The sequence below is a fragment of the Leucopleurus acutus genome (assembly GCF_964270905.1).
Source record: "Leucopleurus acutus genome assembly, chromosome: 21".
Taxonomy (NCBI): domain Eukaryota; kingdom Metazoa; phylum Chordata; class Mammalia; order Artiodactyla; family Delphinidae; genus Leucopleurus; species Leucopleurus acutus.
This window is the reverse complement of record NC_139163.1, coordinates 17,288,489-17,308,314: the sequence shown is the minus strand read 5'-3', so window position 1 is coordinate 17,308,314 and position 19,826 is coordinate 17,288,489. Positions and strand designations below refer to the sequence as shown.

Here is a 19,826-nt window from a genome sequence, read left to right as displayed (position 1 = left end):
ATCATTTGACTCTTCTAACAGCAAATAAAATGATATTTAATTATATGGAGAAATATATCAGTTTCTGGATGCAAAGCTATATGTAGCATCTGAATTTATTTAAATAGTAACATACATTTACACGAAGAAATGATTTTTGCATATATATACACATATTTGCATTTATACCTGGCTGAAATTGTACCAAAATGCTAGCAGTGATTCATGAGTAGTGGTGTAATGGGTGGCTTCAGTTTTCTTCTGCGTACCCCCCTTTTTGTGTATTTTCTTCTCAGTGAGCGTATTTCTTCTTTGGATGGGGGACAAATGTTACTTTTAAGTTTAACCAAAGGCTGCTCAGAGGGAAAAGACCACACTGGGGAGACTGGGCAGATACTAGGAATTGAAGCAGGCTGATATCTTGATGCCAGCTAAAGGGGAAGGGGATCAGTGATAGGGGAGAATGGGTGGGAGGTGGCTGTATGAGATGAGGGAGATGAGGCCAGAGAGACAGGTTGCAGTGAGGCCTTTGAAGGCCAAACCGAAGGCTGTATGTTACTCTGTAGCTGATATTTAACCAGAGTTTCTGTGCTGTTTTTGTGAACTGCATCTCCTTTGGACATAGATATTTCCAGAATAATCATCCTGTTGTCACACTTGCCTCACTTTAAAATGTAACTCTCAACGAGATATCATCTCACACCAGTCAGAATGGCCATCATCAAAAAATCTAGAAACAATAAATGCTGGAAAGGATGTGGTGAAAAGGGAACACTCTTGCACTGCTGGTGGGAATGTGAATTGGTTCAGCCACTATGGAGAACAGTATGGAGGTCCCTTAAAAAACTATAAATAGAACTACCATATGACCCAGCAATCCCACTACTGGGCATATACCCTGAGAAAACCAAAATTCAAAAAGAGTCATGTACCAAAATGTTCATTGCAGCTCTATTTACAATAGCCAGGAGATGGAAACAACCTAAGTGCCCATCATCGGATGAATGGATAAAGAAGAGTGGCACATATATACAATGGAATATTACTCAGCCATAAAAAGAAACAAAATTGAGCTATTTGTAATGAGGTGGATAGACCTAGAGTCTGTCATACAGAGTGAAGTAAGTCAGAAAGAGCAAGACAAATACCGTATACTAACACTTCTGTATGGGATTTAAGAAAAAAAAATGTCATGAAGAACCTAGGGGTAAGACAGGAATAAAGACACAGACCTACTGGAGAACGGACTTGAGGATATGGGGAGGGGGAAGGGTGAGCTGTGACAAAGCGAGAGAGAGGCATGGACATATATACACTAACAAACGTAAGGTAGATAGCTAGTGGGAAGCAGCCGCATAGCACAGGGATATCAGCTCGGTGCTTCGTGACTGCCTGGAGGGGTGGGATAGGGAGGGTGGGAGGGAGGGAGACTCAAGAGGGAAGAGATATGGGAACATATGTATATGTATAACTGATTCACTTTGTTATAAAGCAGAAACTAACACACCATTGTAAAGCAATTATACCCCAATAAAGATGTTTAAAAAAATAAAATAAAATAAAATGTAACTCTCTTCGGCATCTAATGTACATAACTTTCTAATCAAGTGGCTATCAGAGGAAAGTCAGAGTTGCTGCAGATATTCTGCTGAGCAGGTGTGTGGCTTGCTTCAGTGCATTCTGGGGCTGCAGCCACAAGACGTGTGGATTTACAGCACCAGCTGTGAATGGAAATGTCTCTCTTAGAGTTTCAGATGCTCGTTTCATTTGGACCAAGTGTCCGTTGAGAATAAAGACACGTGCCTTTATTTTGGAATAGGTACCAGCCTGGCTTATCTTACGAGCAGCCCAAATATTGTCCTGAGAAAGAAGGTCTGGGATCGTGTGCCAACACTGCCTCCAAAAGCGAGTCCCAGGTCACTGTGCCGCCAGGACAGGGCTTCAGCCTGCGAACCCTCTTCAGCCCCTCGCTTCTGCCCACAAAACGGTCGGCTTCTCTCGTGAGCTTTCTGGTAGGATTCCTTGGTAAGTCCCCTTCAACTGTGTACATTATAAAGACCCAGCAGGTATATGTAGGTAGAGCAGGTATGATGTGAAAAAGGATGAAAGAATATGTTAGCACTATCCTCAGTCCTGAAATTTGAACCTAACTGGTCACTGGTCATTGAGCTCATCTCTATATTAGCAGGATAAATTGCTTATATCTTGGTAATTGAAGAAGAAAGGAAGAAATTCCCTAAGGCGAGAGTGGCAGAAGTACAAAATTGGTCCATTTTGTCAGCTGCGAGGGTGCTTCCTGTGTGAAGCAAAGTACACCTGGCAATAACTGAACGGAGACCCAAGGAGACTGCGAGGCAATATAGCAGATCCTGTTTGCTCACCCACAGTTACGTAATCATGCATATTTTCAGAAACACTTATTGAGCATCATTAGTGTGGCCAGAACTCTGCTGGCTACTTGGGATATCAAGAGGGATGGTCCTTGCTCTCACTGGGTTTTGCAGAACAGGACTGTTGGCGGCAAGCTAAGAGCAGTACAGGTTTCTCTGAGAGCACATAGGAGGGACCCCTAATGCAGACTTGATGGTCAGAGAAGGGTGGGTGGGCGGTGATGTCACTCTCTGAAACAGGGAGAAAAGGTGCAGATCATATATTATTTGTTTACATAAACAGTCAGTGTTTACAACAGCTGAACATGAACAGACCTGCTTTTCCCATTTGAAAAAAGGGAAGTAGCCACCCCGGACAACATCCCATCAATCCACGTGATCTCATCTGAGACTGTAGCCCATGAGCCGAAAGGCAAGATGGTAGTGCCCAGAGGGGAGGCTGGCTTCTAAGGGGAGACAGTCATGAGTAAGCGAGCCGTGTTTCTTAAATCAGAATGGAAATTAGCCATTTCTTCCCAGAATAAAAATGAAGAATTTTAGTATTTGGCAGAGCAGATCTAGAAAGAACTTGATGTCTTATCAAAATAGACTCTTTGAACATAGGAGTCTGAGTGAAGGGCGTGTGCTGATTTTGTTTCCCGAACATGTCACCTCTGCAGCATTTCTCATTTTGGGCCTGAGTATTTTGACCACGCACGGAGTCCACACGATTGCCAGGCTGGAAGCGTGGAGCCTCGCTCTTCTTGTGCTGTTGCTTGTTCTCTGCGTTGCCATCGTGCTCATCATTTGGAGGCAGCCTCAGAATCAGCAAAAAGTAGCCTTTATGGTACGTGTCATGAGGACTGGAGATCCTAAATATTATGCACATTTTCTCTTGTACGTTAGTTTTTGTGAATTGTTTCTTTAAAAAAAAAAAGCACTTCTGATGACGTTAACCAATGAACAAGAGTGTCACAATTCTTTGAGATGCTCCTTTTTGTCTAAAGTATTCTTTTCAAAAACTTGAATGTGCCCCTATCACATTATTCTATATAATAGTAAACAAATTTCTTGTCCGATATTCTGAAGTATCAGAAGAATAACTAGAATATTTTATTTTGGAAATTCAGTACCCTCCCAGGAAGATTATTTCCACCAAAAGCCCTTCCACTGCAAGTGAAATTATCTTGTCCCATTTGAACTAAGAGTAGGATCCCCCTGAGATACCATGAGTAGCCAGTTCCAGAGGCATGCCCTGTTGATATCTGAACTAAACCGGTAAACCCTAAAGTAAACGAAACCTTGAAACCAGTCGCATCTTGGTGATGATGCAGGTGTTAGCGGGCTGGATAAATCCTCTGTTGCTTTGGGCCGCAGTAAACAATGTGAAATATGGTGCTCCTTTTAGTATTCTCAAGATGAGTGGCCTTTATTCAGGTTGTCTTTTTTGTGAGAATATAAACTTACTGACACAGTGTGAAAGCATGTATGTCAAATTAGTTGCCACCATGTCGAAATAATTTGGGGAATGTGCTTTCAAAATTTGAGTATATTTAAGAAGATATTTCCCCCCTTAGGTTCCATTCTTACCATTTTTGCCAGCCTTCAGCATCCTGGTGAACATTTACTTGATGGTCCAGTTGAGTGCAGACACCTGGATCAGATTTAGCATTTGGATGGCGCTTGGTAGGTCTTTTAATGTTTTTGCTTTCTGAACGTGGGCTCTCTTTTTCCAATGTCATGCACTGTGATTAGAGAAATGCATCCACTCCCCCTTCCTAGAAATAAAGACTTTTTTTTCAGTTTCTTCCTTTCCCAATTTTTAGAACATCTGAGTGCTTACTTTTCCAGATACTTTTGGAAAATTCAGTTCTCCCAGTAGCCCTGTAAAACTCTATAGGTCCTATTTTTTCTAACTTCTTGAGTGAGAAAAATGAAGCCCCTAAAAGTCAAGGGATCTAAATTGCAAATGGCAGCCCTAGAGTCTGATTCCAAAGCCAGTTCCTTCCAGAGTACCAGTGGATTTCTGGCAACAATTTGAATGTGCTTATATCAAGAAATTTCTTTTCTGATATCAGAATGCCTTGGGGTGGAATTTGGCATTAAATAACAAGAGTGAGCTTATTTATATCTATTCTGCACTGTTCTCCATCATGACTTCTTCAGTTTCCTATGTGAAAATTGACTTAGAAATGAAGAGTTTAACTTTGTTGTAACTAAAGCACTGAGCACCAACTGTCTTTCAAAATATGAACTGAAGTGGCTGAAAGGTGCAGCAGTGAGAAATGAGAGCTAAGTCTGCATTGGTTTTGGTGGGCTGAGGAGTTTGAGAGTTGATGCTTTTTGACAGTCCTCCCATTGGCTTAATAAGAATGAATCTCTTATTATGAACGAATGAATCTCTTTTGTGGCTGTAACTTAACTTACTTTCAGTCTCAAGCTACCAACCCACTTGAGTTGATAGGAGATTTAACCTAGTCAGTTTTGCCCATCCCCACCCATCCCCACACTAGAGTTTTGCCCATATTTGGGGGATCTGACACTGTGTCAAGGAATTGGGGTGCATCAAAGGCTATCCCTCCATGCAGGTTACTCTGGAGTATTCTCTCTGTCACTGTGGCCACTTCTGATAGGTGGCTCTGTTGCATCAGGGCCGGGATCCTGACGGTAATCACTTGCCCGTCGGCTCTGCCCTCCATAATGTACCACAAAGCCATTCCTTTGTGATCTCGCCACCTCCCCAGGTGCTGCCAGGAAGCTGAGCCCAAAGCCCCGGGGAACAGGACCCTAGAACTCTCTCCCCTACTCTGAGTCCAGAAGAATCTCTTTGTAACCTGGTGGAGAGCTTCTCTACCCTTCCTGCCTTTCCAAAAGCCACTGCTTCTTTCTTCAAGTCGTAGCTCACTGAGGTTTAATCATGTACTTGGCCTTGGTGAAGAGCATGAACTACAGAGCCAGACTCTCCACGTTTCAATCCACCCCTGCCATGTATTAGCTGTGTCACCTAGGCCATGTTATACCCCTGCTTCTGTACCTCAGTTTCTTTGTAAAATGGTGATAACAGTACCTTTATTTGAGGACAAGGAGGGTTGGATCTTCAAACCTCGAAGGACACGAGAGGAAATAGAATCACTCCTAATAACTGGACTTACCAAAATACTCATTGGTAGCCTGCTTCCCATGATTTTACATGGGAAAATTATAATGCATTTCACATCAACCCAAAACGCTCAACCAATTTTTTAAAATATAGCTACAATACAGCAAAATGCCTACATATCTTGCGAGAATACTTCAAACATTTCCCTCTGATCCCCGGTCAGCATGGCTGATAATAAACAGTTGGCCTAGTACACAGTTTTCCATCCTCTCCTGGTGACAGTAACGTGTGTAAGGCACACCCATGTCCCCTGTTCACACAGGGCGTGCTTTCCAAAATATCTGACTGTGTCTTTGTTAACCCGCCACTTGTTTGGGGGGATGTATATGAGATTTTTCCCCACAGATCCTTTTGTTTAGTGTAGTGTTGAGTGTTGAGAAAGTAAAAAAAATTTTTTTCTACATAAACATCTGAAAAATATTTATTGAAAAAAACACGCATATAAAGATTGCAGGTTAAAAAGGAAGAAGCACATTCTATTGGGAAGATGTTTGCCAGGGACCTTTTATGGGATATCCTGTACTTGCATTCCGTCCTTCTAAAACAGCACAGAAAGAGAAGGCAAAAGGCGCTATTAAGTTCTGTATTGAATTTTCCACATACAAACAGCCATTTTCTGACACACCTAAGACACTGATTTTTTCCTCTAAAAGGTTTCCTGATTTACTTCGCTTATGGCATTAGACACAGCCTGGAGGGTAATTCGAGGGATGACGATGACGATGAAGATATTTATTCAGACAGCATTAATGCAGCGACAGAAGAAAAATCTGCCATTCAAGCAAATGACCATCACCAAAGAAACCTGAGTTTACCTTTCATATTCCATGAAAAGACAAGTGAATGCTAGTACCTGCACGAGCAGAGCTGGTCCACAGTCTTCACGTACATATCCTACATGGAGTGAACCATGACGGACGTCATCGTCATGCTAGGTTGTCATCGGTTTGCTGCAGACACAGTTCACCCTAATTTATACTTACTCGCCTGGACAGCACCTCCTCAGATGGTGAATTATGCATCCAGGGAAAACACCCTGAGCTCGCTCCTCGGTGATGAATGTCCCCCAGATAGTGGGATTGTGGGAGTGTGTGTGTGTATGTTTGTATATGTTGGGGAATATCAATGTTAAAAGTTGTTGGTGTTTTACTATTATTGTATTGCATTTTTCCAGTGTTGTCATTAATCGGTAGCATATACTGCACATACTGAAATGGAGATAATCACGGAATAGAAAAATATTTTGTATGTGCTGGGTGTGGTTGGGGAAATAGCTGTTGCTTTTCCTTATTAGGCTTTATTAATGTCAAGTTAGAGCATGCTAAAAATGCATTTACCCATCACAGTGTCTGTCATTGGTCTGGAGTAAGAGGAGGGGATAGGAAATGAGCCTTTTCTACAACTTACAAATGCCAGCAGTGGGTTTAGTACAGATTTTTCTTCCGTGAGGTGTGACAGTTTGCTAAAACCTTCGCCAATAGGAGTGTTCGTGTCTGCCGGGCTGCGCAGGGCAGGAGTGGCCCTCTGTGTCATCAGATGTCAGGCACCCCTTTGAACTACTGTCCTCTTTGGGAACAGTGGTCCTTAAATGTGAGGCCTTCACCTTCTGTGAATGATATATTCCCCCCTGCCCTGTCCCAGTCCAGTCAGAGGCTTGGGAGAGGTAGTGTGATCCACTTGGGACCCTTTGTGCTAGAGAGTGAGCGCGGTCCCCATGGGCAGGAAGCTCATGTAAGTGGCAGAGATGAGGATATGTTTGAAGATCAGAGTAGACTTGTGCTTGGACAAGTAGACCCCAAACACCCCTGTTTTAAAAGTCAGTTAAAATAAGCCAGTAGAATCTCCCAGATCACACAATTGGTGGAATGGTTCATACTTTTTTCCATTACTTAATAAACAATCACAGTTCAACTTTTATTTCTAACTCAGTAGCAAATTCTCTTTCTACTATATGCAAAAAAGAAGGAAAAAGTGAAGGGATACAAGGAACGAAAATTCCCCTATTCTGATTTTAAAGTGCCTATTCGGTTATTAAAGTGCATTTGACCCAATTTTAGGGGTTCAGATCTAATTTGCCTCTGATGTTTCTTTTGGAAACAGGGATGTTTTTCTTCCCCCATCCCATAAATTGTTTAGCACTTTTTATTTCATTTATTTTTAAATGACCACACTAAACCTATTGATACAAGCTCTAGTATTCTACAAAAACCCATCAGTGGTCGGGGAATAGAATATTTTGGTAAAATACATGATCGTTTAAAACGTCAAGCTGAAAAATTAACCAAATTGAATTAAAGCCATAGAAACACAATAACCTTTGTATGAGTAAATAGTTTGTTTTTAAATGTAAGATTCTATAATTACTGTATTTTACTTTATAGGGTTCTCCAATAGTGGACTACTTATCTGCAGTGTGTTTTGCTTCTCATTAATTATTTTTCTTACAAATAATTATATGGTTCACTAGATGAGACTGAGTCTAAACACTTACATATGTATGGGTTCTATTTCCAGGAAGAACATTATCAAGCCCAGGTGACCAGCTTACTCCAAAGGCAAGGAAAACATTTATTTTCTGACAGCTTTTCCAAGAGATGTCACTTTATTTTTTTTCATTAAAAAGCAAGTTATGGGGCTTCCCCGGTGGCGCAGTGGTTGAGAGTCTGCCTGCCGATGCAGGGGACACGGGTTCGTGCCCTGGTCCGGGAGGATCCCACATGCCGCGGAGCGGCTGGGCCCGTGAGCCATGGCCGCTGAGCCTGCGCGTCCGGAGCCTGTGCTCCGCAACGGGAGAGGCCACAACGGTGAGAGGCCCGCGTACCGCAAAAAAAAAAAAAAAGCAAGTTATGATTGTTGAGGAGTTTATTGTGATTAAATATCCAATAAACAGGTAGAAGGCCTGGGTTTCTTCTAGTGTTGTAGCATCTCTGACATAGGACTCAGTACTAACATTCCACAATTTCCAGGGTGCACACGGTAAAATCTGAAGCCCAGAATTCTTTTAAGCTGCATGTTTTACTGGAGAGGAAGAGTTGGCTATGCAAGGGGTAAAGTATTTCTGTAAGCACCGTGGGCCTAATCGTAAGTCCTTGCTGTTATTTGCCGTATACTGAGAAGCCTTTTTTTCTGAAATCATCCTAGAACAGGCCCTTCACACAGGAAACATGAAGAATTTCATATGTGAATATTAAAACTTTTACTGTAACAATATCAAGAAATTTGTTTAGAACATGACAGGCAGCTAAAACTATTATGCCCACTGTGTTCAATTAGGAGCAGAATTTAGTTAAAAATTATTTTTCTACCTTGAAACACTTTACAAATACGAATATCTATGAAAAGATGCTTTGTCAGTGACTATGCTTTTTTTCTGTGAAAACTCAAATGTATGTTCGTATGTATGTGTGAGTGTGTACAGATACACGTATATATATGTGTGTGTGTATATTTCAAACGTCAGTGTAGAAGTCAGCTGGGTTTAGGATGGGGTTTGGAAATAATACTGTTGTCTAGATTTTAAAAACCCAACTGATGGAGGAAAAATAATGTTTTATATTGATAGGTATGCTTATGCAAAATTTTTAGGTTTTAAACTATTTTGAAATATATAGCGATTTTATATGTGTAATATTTTCTATAGATAGATTCTTTAAGAAAGATATATTTATAATGTTTCTAATATGAAATCACTGAAGTCTGGTACATTATACCAGGAGCGTTATAATCTGAAATGGAGTTGGGGGCGGGGGCATTGGGGGATTTCTGTTTATTGCTTCTGCTGCACCTTTTCTGACATTTCTGTCTTGGTTTGTGCTTATTAGGAAAAGCCAGTACTACCAGGTCTTTTATCACCTCTCTGTCCCTGCATTTGAATTTATAACCTTTTGAACAAAATTCTGTTTTTACTTTCCTAGGATTGCCAAAATGTTCTGTACAGGTTTTACTAGTAATCAGTCACACTTATATAAAGTTCTTTTCAGAAATTAAAAAATACATATACGTTCTCTTAATTGTGACTGAGTAAAAACAGCTTGAATTACCTTTCTTTTTTGCCCTAGGAAATATGCTCTCTGAACATTCTCAGTGAAAGACTTTAATAATAGCACCTTTATTTTATACTCTTAAAAAAGAAAGATGATTTGTGAATAACATACAAAGGCCATGCCTACCCTACATTTAACTAGGTAGCTATGCAAATCCAAGTTTAAAAAGTATTTATGAGAAAATTTAGAACTTCTGATGTATACTGAAACAGAGTACTGCTTAATCACATTTTCCCCAGAGATGACTATCAAGAAAAGACCAAAATATCATTTGAGGTATTATATACATTAATGAAAAACTAATGATGATATCTATAAAACTTCACTGTCATCAACCACACTTGGTAGAAAATATGTTTCAGAACTACCTTCCTTTAAAAGACAAGGGCCTGTCTTCTTCAAATTTTTCTGAATAAAAGATTTTTAAACTTCTTTTATTTTAAATATTAGCCAAAATATCTTCTAAGTCCTGGGTATTTACAGGTAGATGTTAAAATCTTTTGAATTAGAATTTGTATTTACCAAACTATTTTCGAAACATATTTGAATGCAGGGAGAATAAGGAAGAGTAATCGCCCGCCAATGCTGGTAGTGCCAGAGGGAGCAGGTTAGTCTTAGCTTTTTTTCCTCTTAGATCAGCACATTCTGAGATTATAAACCACATGATAAAATTGTGCCAAGATTCCAACTCTGACTTACCTGTGATGTTGCTTCTGATGTTCTCTGTCTGGGCTTCTCCTGATGTGCTTCAAGCGACAGTACAATTCAAACTAAAAACACAATGTCCACAGAATTTTAAAGGATTGGGTTTAGAGTGTGCATCATGGAATATTAATATTCACATGATTAGTGTGAATTTCTTGGGGGGTTGTGATTAACTGGGTTTTTTGGTTTGTTTTTGACTAGTGCCAAAATAGTGCCTTCTCTGTATATTTTCTACCTACGTTTTCTAACTTGTCCTAAAATATCAAGGGAAGAAGTACCAAAGTTCATGTAGGAACTAATGCCATCACAGGTCATTTTTCAGACACGTAGATGTGAAAATGAGGTTGCTTGACTTTGTTGTTTAGCTGAGTTTTTTTTTTTTATCTCCTTGTATATCATATTTAAACATTTTTTAATGGCTTTCTGGTTTCTGAATTTTGAGAGGCCTGATCTGTTATTGTTGTGGTTGTTGGTTTAGTGGTTGGTTTTCATAACATTCGTTATTGTTCGTATGTACACAGTTTAGTCATGTTCATTCCAAATGCATTTTGTTATGGCTCAACCCAACCGCAACCCTGTTTGCTGCGAGCACTATCTTCGCTTTTATTCATCACGGCTGAAGCCACTGCCATAATCTCTGGCCTTAAAGAGCCTTCACTGACCACTGACAGCAGCTCCACGGGGTTCATAACCAAGACCCTGGGTCAGGCAGACTGCAGAGTATGAGTGTCTATAGCTACCCCGTTGGTGGGGGCTTGTGATGACAGGGTAGGATAGGAAGTGAAAGACTTCACATGAATCTAAGGTAGTTTGGGGTCCTTAATTTCAGCCCCAAATAGCCCATGAGTACAAGGTAAATGATAAGGACCAAGGAACCTCTATGACTCATGGAAAGGATGGCTGCTTCCTGGAACTGGCACCACTGCAGTTTCTGCACCAGCACTGAGAGCCCTGGGCAGGAAAGTGCGTGGGCCTCGGCTCAGTTGGTAAAGAACCTTGTGTTGCCAACAGGACAGGTTTCTCTGGCCCGTGCCTGGTTAACAGGCTCTTCATCTTTGGTGCCCAATTGTTTCATTGCTTTATTTTGTTATCATTGTACTTAATAGAAGCTGTTGATAGGGCCTAAAACCCTGCAGAAATTCTATGTCTGTAAAAACCAACAGATACATTGGTCTTAGGCGAATATAGAGATTTTTTTGTGTAGTAGGTAACTTTAAATTTAAATGTCTTTGATGATAATCAGTGTTCCTTATTACTTATAAAGTTGGATTATTTTTTAGAATTTGTAATGAATAAAAACTGCTGCTGCTTTACCACTGTAAAATATGCTTTCTAACATGACCATGTATTTTTAAAATAAATTTTAATACGACTTATAATAGTGTAGCATGCATATGTATCTCACCTACCAAAAGCATACCTTTCACACTTATCTAATTTAAACTGCCTTTTTATTTAGGAAGCTTTACAGCTCAGAAATATATCAATAGTACAATCTAAATGGAAACAAATCTACTGTTGAGGATATTCACCTGGCAGCCTACCGTATGAATACCGTCCTATAAAATAAAAGAGATGTCTCCACATATACTCAATCCTCATGGCACATTCCAAATAATATCAGTTGCCCCTGAAGCATTGCCACCCCAGGACCACACACCTGAGATCCTACCACTTCAACTGCCATTTATTTAATGGACCAATCTCTTTAACATTGCTTTTGTCTGCAAGAAGCCCCTTGAGGGGCTTCCCTGGTGGCTCAGTGGTTGAGAGTCCGCCTGCCGATGCAGGGAACACGGGTTCGTGCCCCAGTCCGGGAGGATCCCACATGCCGCGGAGCGGCTGGGCCCGTGAGCCATGGCTGCTGAGCCTGCGCGTCCGGAGCCTGTGCTCCGCAACGGGAGAGGCCACAACAGTGAGAGGCCCGCGTACCGCAAAAAAAAAAAAAAAAAAAAAAAGAAGCCCATTGATATTCTTCTGACCAAATCATAGTAATTGGCGATCAGTTACGTATAACTAACAGAAATTTTGTACTGTATAGTGAATAAATATTTACCAACTTCAGACCTCTTTACCCTTTGATGGGGAGGGAGGAGTCAAAGAGTTTTCTAACGTGGCTCTAAGTTACTTAAAATTGCACATCTCCTAAATTAGCTTGTTTAATTTTGAAATGTCATTGTGTACACACTTAATTGCTATTGGCTTTTATAAATTGGAGGGAACACCATGGTGAATTGAATAAGCTTTAGTATCAATTTAGCCTGCATTGAAAACCAAGCTAACACGGCAAAGTATTTCCCAAATAGAAGCCTAAAACCTAATTTAGCTACTTGTTGGCTTGATTAGCATTGTTAACTAGGTTTTGAGGCCCCGCCTCTGTGCTGGCACCATGGGATCAGGCTGCAAAGTGTGAGCAACTATAGCTGCCTCTGTTGAGTGGAGTCTCGGGATGACAAGACCCCAGTTGTCGGGCTGTGGGTCCAGCCAGGAACTTCTGGAGATAGGACCACCATCTCCTTAGTGTTCTTTAAAGAAGGCCACTGATAGACTTCCATTTTAGGAAGCCAGTAGATTGCTGACTGTGCTGATAAGTCCCCATCTGTCTGTGTGGAAAGAGTGATTCATTCATCCCAGAAAATATCTCCAAAAAATTCTCAAAGGACATAAAATAACCATTATCACATTATCTCAACTTGTCTTTTAAAGTAGGTCAAAGTATGGGTGAAACAGTCTGGAAAGAAACTCAGCTCAATACTGATTTACTTACCTGAACCTTTCTTAGGAACAGATTCACAGCCAACTCTTTGATATTTTTAGGTATCAGAGATTCCAAAAGTCATAGTCTCTGGTAAAGAATCCCTGTTACTCTCTACTAAGACTGGAGCAGTCAACATGAAGATAGAAACACAAGATAGAGACTTCCCTACCCAGGAGAACCATACAGCTCAGGGTAGGGCCAAATCTCCATGATGGAGAGCAAGCTCATTTCTGGGCTCTGCATTCCCTAACCTACAAGGACCACAGCATCCTCAGGATTCAGGTTTCTGGGGTTCCCCAGAGGCTGAGTCTCCAGGTCTCCAGGATCTTCCCCCATCCACTCACTAATGCCTGATATTTCTTCAAGCAAAAACCAAGAGCTTCACTGCCCTGGAAGAAATCAGACTTAAAATGTCAATATTCTTGGAACATTGACTAAAATGGGCCCAACTTGTGAATGACTGACAGCAGATGCTTTTCAAAAAGTGAGCATTTAGAGCAAGTAAGCAGGAGAAAGCGAATAGGCACAGGACTGTTGAAGCAGGAAGGAGGACACCACTGAGTAAAGAAAGGAGAGGAGGGAGGTTTTCGAGTCGTCTACATTTTAGCTGATAGTTGTCTGTCTTCCCCTAGCCATTTAGAGGTTCTCGTAACTAGCCAACAGGTGGAACGTCTTTACAGCATGCCATATCCTGGAGCTAGGAGAGTAATTTCTCTTGGCCCATTTTAAGTAGACCAGGGTTCTGGGATCCTTACCTTACTCCATGGTGTCTCTTGATGAGTGGATCTGAGAGCATCGAAAATGTCCAGCATTTATATTAGAATGAGATTCTCAGAGCTATATTTAAAACCACTAAAGTTAGCGCCTGCTCAAACCTTAAAACACTAATTTAAAAAATCATCTTAGGGCTTCCCTGTTGGTGCAGTGGTTGGGAGTCCACCTGCCGATGCAGGGGACACGGGTTCGGGCCCTGGTCCGGGAAGATCCCACATGCCGCGGAGCGGCTGGGCCCGTGAGCCATGGCCGCTGAGCCTGCACGTCCGGAGCCTGTGCTCTGCAACGGGAGAGGCCACAGCAGTGAGAGGCCCGCGTACCACACACACACACACACAAAAAAAAGAAATGTGCTTCTACAGACGTAAGTCTATAAGCGCAGCCTGCTCCCCACCCCTGGATCACACCGAGAGATCTCGCTCTCCCATTTCCTGATTTTTGCTTCTCCTTCTGCTATTTTCCCCTTTTCTCTCCAAGTCTCCATTGGTTAAGCCAATGCCAGGGGCTGCTACCCTTGCTCTTTGGAGAGAGGTGATAACGCACTGTCGCTAGGATAAAGCTGTGCCCTCCCAAGTACGACAGTGGTTCCCTGGACACAGTTTTATTTTCATTTTCAATTATTTATTTTTTTGACACATACTGTTATGTTCGTTTCAGGTATACAACATAATGATTCAACACTTAAAGGCTGTTTTTAAGAGGCTGGTTCTGTGTCGTCAGGCTCCTCTTTTCCAGCATCAGGAAGTTGCTGATGATTCACGGGAGGCTTGGACCCCCTGCTTTGTTCCATTGCTGAGCCACCCCACGCTTCATGAGGTTGGGGGGTCAGTGGACCGCAAACACTAGAGGCCAGTGTAAGAGTGTGCTGGACGGAGCAGACAGGCATCCGTTAAGAAAGAAAGAAAAACTGGCTGTTGCAGGTTATATGATCGTTTATCTAAAAACCCAAGAGGTCAACTGAAAACTATTTAGACTAAATAAGAGGGTCCATTACGGTGACCAAACACAAGCATACAAAAAGTGATCATGCTTTAGGAAACCAGGCTTCAAGCAGTATTTGACTTACAGCTGTAAGGCAATGCTTATTTTAATTGGCCAATATTACAGCAATTGTTGGAGAAAGAATGGAGAAGATGAACGCAAACAGAGAACCTAATAATAAAATTCCTTCTCACCCTAGAGACAAAGCAGATGGATTTTTTAGTGAAATACAACCTATAAAAAATACAACTTTGGCAGTTTCATTTTTCAGATTTGGAGGCATCTTGTGATTGTCTCATTCAAGGATAGTAAGCCTTGTGACAATCCTGGAAAGCCCCTATATCTCTTGTAACCCTCGCTCCCATCCCAACAGACTGCATTAGTTCCTAGGGCTGCCATAACGAAGTACCACAGACTGTGCGGCTTAAACAACAGAAATGTATTTCCTCACAGTTCTGGAAGCTAGAAGTCAGAGATTAAGATGTCAGCAGGGTTGGCGTCTCCTGAGGCCCAGATCCTTGGCCTGTAGATGGCTGTCTCCTCCCAGAATCTTCACACGATCTTCCCTCTGTGTGTGTGTCTATATCCAAGTTTCCTCTTCTTAAAAATAAGAATACCAGTGATACTGATTTAGGATCCTCCCTAATGACCTCATTTTACTTAATTACCTCTTTAATTACTCTTATTTAATTACCTCTTTAATTTACCACATTTTAAAGTACTAGAGGTTCGGACTTCAACATCGATTTTTTTTATTGCAGTATATTTGATTTACAATGTTGTGTTAATTTCTGCTGTACAGCAAAGTGATTCAGTTATATATATATATGTACATCCTTTTTTATATTCTTTTCTATTATGGTTTATCCCAGGATATTGAATATAGCTCCCTGTGTTATACAGTAGGACCTATTGTTTATCCATCCTATATGTAATAATTTGCACCTGCTAATCCCAAACTCTCACTCCATCCCTCCCCCACCTCCCTCCCCCTTGGCAACCACAAGTCTGTTCTCTATGTCCGTGAGGGACTTCAACATTTAAATTTGGGGGGAAGTAGGGGGACACAACTCAGACCATAACACAGACCTAGGATAAGTTTAGACATGTAAATTTAGCTAAAGTATATGTGACAGAAGTTTGGGAAAATACAATTCCAAAATTATTTTCTATATACCAGTTAACCAATTTGAAAATATAATGGGGGAAAATTTCATTCATAATAGTAAAACAAATACATAAGCAAGTAAAAATAAGAACTAAGTTTAACAATTAACAAATAAGACTTACATGGAAAAAATATAACTATGTGTTTATAACTATATAAGTGCTTAACTATAACTTAACTAGTAACTACACACACACGTCTATACACATACACACACACACATAGGTAGCCCAAATTTAGCTAAAGTGTATTTGACACAAAATACACTTAAGAATGCAGGCTTGGGATTACAGAATTTCAAAATTGTTGTCCTAATACCAGCATTCACCAATTATAGAATATAATGGGGACATAAAAATAGATTTGAACAAATGGAAATGTATATAACTTTATGACACATTCTGGGATAGGAAGACTTAATATTGTGAATATGACCATTCTTCCCCCAAATATAAATTCGATGCAATCATAATCAAAACACAAAGTTTTTATGAAGGTTAACAAAGTGATTTCAAACTTCATCTGGAAGAGAAAATGTACAAGCATAATTAACATAAGATCAATGATGGGGGCATCCCTTGTCCAAACGAATAATAAAACATACTATAAATCAGTACCAGTTAATGCAGTGTGGTGTTTCTATAGGTATAGATAAAAAGATCAATAGAATAAAATAGACAAAACTGAAACAGACCCATGTTTGTGTGTAATTTAATACACACTAAAAGTCAATTCAGAAAGATGGGAAAAGAACCAATCATTTAACAAATGATAATGTGACACTCATCATCCGGTTGGAAACATAAACATAAAATTAGATTTGTAATTTGTGAACCAAAACCAAAAAATGACAGATGGATTTAAAGACTAAACAGACCAACAAAATTATAAAAGTTTTAGATGAAAATATAGAACACGTAATTTGCTGATTTGTGGCAGAGAAGGTCCATCTAAGGGGATCTAAAACCCAGATGCCATGAAAAAAATTACTGAAAAATGTAATTGCTAAACATTTGTTGTATTTCTTAAAGGCACCATTAGCAAAACTAAAACACAAGCAAAGGATTAGAAGAAAAGTCTGCAGTATATATAACACCCAAGAGCTTATTATCCAGAACATATTAAGATTCTACTATAGTAAGGCAATAAGAAAAAGAACTCAATTTTCAAATACAAATGGCTAATAAAAACATAAGATGCCCGTCCTCAATAGTAATAAAAGGAATAGGAACTGAAATAGCATAATGAAATCCCCCCTCCCAGGTTGTAAAAATTGAATAGATTAGTCACGTCCCGGACTGGTGGGTGGGAAGAAATGCGTAGGCTCATGGGCTCCCAAAGAAAGTAGAATTGGTTGTAAATAGGAACAGCTTTGTTGAATTGGCAGCATTAATCAAAATTGCTGAATATCATGGCTTTGGCTGAATAATTTCATTTTTATCTACGTATCTGTGTTATAGAAATACTCATGGGCATAAAGCTATCTGGATAAGGACAGTTATTGCAGCACTTTTTTGTAAAGGAGTTTTTTAAAACAACCAAAGTATCTACAAACAGGAGCAAAATTTAAACTATGGTGCATCATTACCATGAAATACTTTATAGCTAGAAGGGTCAGGGACATGAAAGGGTATGTTTATTATTTTTATCATTTCCTGTCCTATATAGTTCTGTGGTGGTTTAAACTATTTCTTAATGGATTAATTAATTTTGAAAAAAAAGGTCTTTTTGAAATAAAAGGAAACACAGGTGGAGTAGCTGAGTGCAACCCTCATTAATGTCAACTCTCTTCATATGTGGTGCCTTTTGGTCTCTCTCTCTCTCTCTCTCTCTCTCTCTCGTAAACAACCAGCAGAGGCTTGTGGGAAAGAGCTGCTGAAGGATTCTGGGCTCTCCTTGTGTCTGAGGCTCCCGAGGATTCGAAACGTTCACGCCAGCCTGCGTTCAGCTTTTAAGGATTCATTTCAATTTTAGCTGTTTTCTTTTCACAGCTACTTCTACGGCAGCCACCTACTCCTCCCGACTCCTTCAAAGGGTGGAACAAACTGTGTGTTCCCTCTCTCCGTGGAATGGGCTGCAATTCCGTCCACCTGGCTGTTTTGCCATCTTAGCTCTCTGTTATCAAGCCTATCAGGTAAGTCACAAAGGACTTGCCTCCCATCTTGGGAGTTTCTGAGGAGTGACTTTATGGTCAGGAGGGCCCTGTTGGAAAGCTTTCACTTCTAGTGATTTCAACAGCTCATGTTAACCGGTAGAGTGAGGGTTCGACCCAGAGACATGGGTGTCAGACAAAACCTGGATTAAGACTTCCTACCAGTCTGCCTTTGGGCCGCCTCATCCATAAAGTGGGGCTGAAACTAACCACACAGCCTCCCTTGTAGATTTGTTGTTGATACAAGGAACAAGAAAGGCATGTTGGGGGTTTTATGCTCTGTGTGGAACACGGTAAGTTCCTAATTAATGAGTATTACTTTCCAGAAACTGGTGGTAGATGCAAAACTTAATAAGACGCATTGTTTGCCCTTGAACTCAGGAGGGTGCAGGAGAAAGAAGCACAACCAGATTCACCGCTAAGTCCTGCATTTTGTTGCAGCTGCTACCATGAAGTATTTGTACTAGGGAAGTGCTTAGCCCTGCCCGGAGCAGGTGAGGTCTGAGCTGAGCCTTGTAGGATGAGCTCGGCCAGGGGTTGGGGGTGGCGAGAGGGCAGGCAGGTGGTGGAAGGAGGAAGGGGACTCTTGGCGGCAGAGGGGGCAGCAGGAGCAGTGGACCCCCGCGGGCGCTGGGCCGAGGGCGCTGGGAGCGTGCTGTGGGTGTGAAGGGCAGGACCGGGGAGCTGTAGATGCCTCCACCCCCCAGCCCCGGGGCCGGAGAACTCTGTAGCGGGAGCCTTGCTGGAGAGCCTTTGAAGGGTTTTTAGTTGGGTTAGAGTTTTTTGAGAGTTGCATTTGAAGATCAGTCTAATAGCTGGAGAAAGAATGGATTGAGGCGCAAGAAGGAGGGGCAGGGAGACCAACCAGGAGGCTGTGACCCCTTGCTGATGACAGACGGTAACATCGTGAGCCGGGGCGGGGACGGAGGGATGATGGCGAAGTGCGGCGGCCTTGACTCATAGCCGGCAGGGAGAGCCCGCAGGACGTGGGGGCGTGTGGGGTGAGGGACAGGAGCTGCAGACCGAACCCCAGGCCCCAGCACAAGAGGGAAAGCCAAGGTGTCAATTTCTCGGAGTCCGAAGGGGCCCCTGGTGCTCCAGCTTGGATCTGTTTTCTGGCACAGTCCCTCCTGAACGCTTAATCGAGTCGTATGTAGGGCAATGGGACTTCTGAATAAAAGAGGAAGGAGAAGTTTCTCCAAAACCTCTTCCAGGCACCGGGGAAGGAGCTGGCCTGCCGTGGGCCGCTCTGAAGGCAGAGCAGCCTCCCCACTGAAGCCCCAGGGCTCTCACGTCTCAGCTGCAAGACAGACGCCGTGTCCAGCAGGTACAGGGCTCGGTGCAGAGCCGGGACAACCGAGGGCAGTGGTCTTGTTAGTGAGAGCCAGTGAGAGACCTGCTGGGAATGAAGAGAAATACTTAAGGGGCGTTTTTTACAGACAGAGCATTATAGCTGCACTTGAGCTGGTGGGCAGAGCGCTGGTGACGTTTGGACAGCTACGGTTAAATGTGACCCCATCAGTACCCGCAGGATTGCGCGGGGCCTGCTTGAAGTTGGTAAATTTCGTGAAACGCCGAGCGTTGGGGGAACTCGATGAGTGGCTGCTATAATTGACATTTCGCCCTCGCCCTCGGCGCCGGGAAAAAGCGCAGCGCTTCATGGCTCCGCCAGGGGGCACTAGAGGTTACATAGAGAATTTTTTTTAAAAAAGGAAAATCCCCAAACTTTCCCCCCAA

The 19,826-nt window shown here is 41.7% G+C and overlaps 1 protein-coding gene across 2 annotated transcripts in view; it reads left to right on the top strand.

Annotated features, from left to right (window-relative positions):
• SLC7A2 (solute carrier family 7 member 2) overlaps window positions 1-7,804 on the top strand; it is a 70,498-nt gene extending 62,694 nt beyond the window's left edge. For both annotated transcript variants that reach the window (XM_082863810.1, XM_082863811.1), the window contains 4 exons: window positions 1,799-2,004; window positions 3,029-3,195; window positions 3,926-4,034; window positions 6,162-7,804. In XM_082863810.1, the coding sequence (XP_082719936.1) occupies window positions 1,799-2,004; window positions 3,029-3,195; window positions 3,926-4,034; window positions 6,162-6,358 (679 nt within the window). In that variant the 3' untranslated portion in view covers window positions 6,359-7,804. The remainder of the gene's footprint in view (window positions 1-1,798; window positions 2,005-3,028; window positions 3,196-3,925; window positions 4,035-6,161) is intronic.
• Window positions 7,805-19,826: the final 12,022 nt, after the last annotated feature.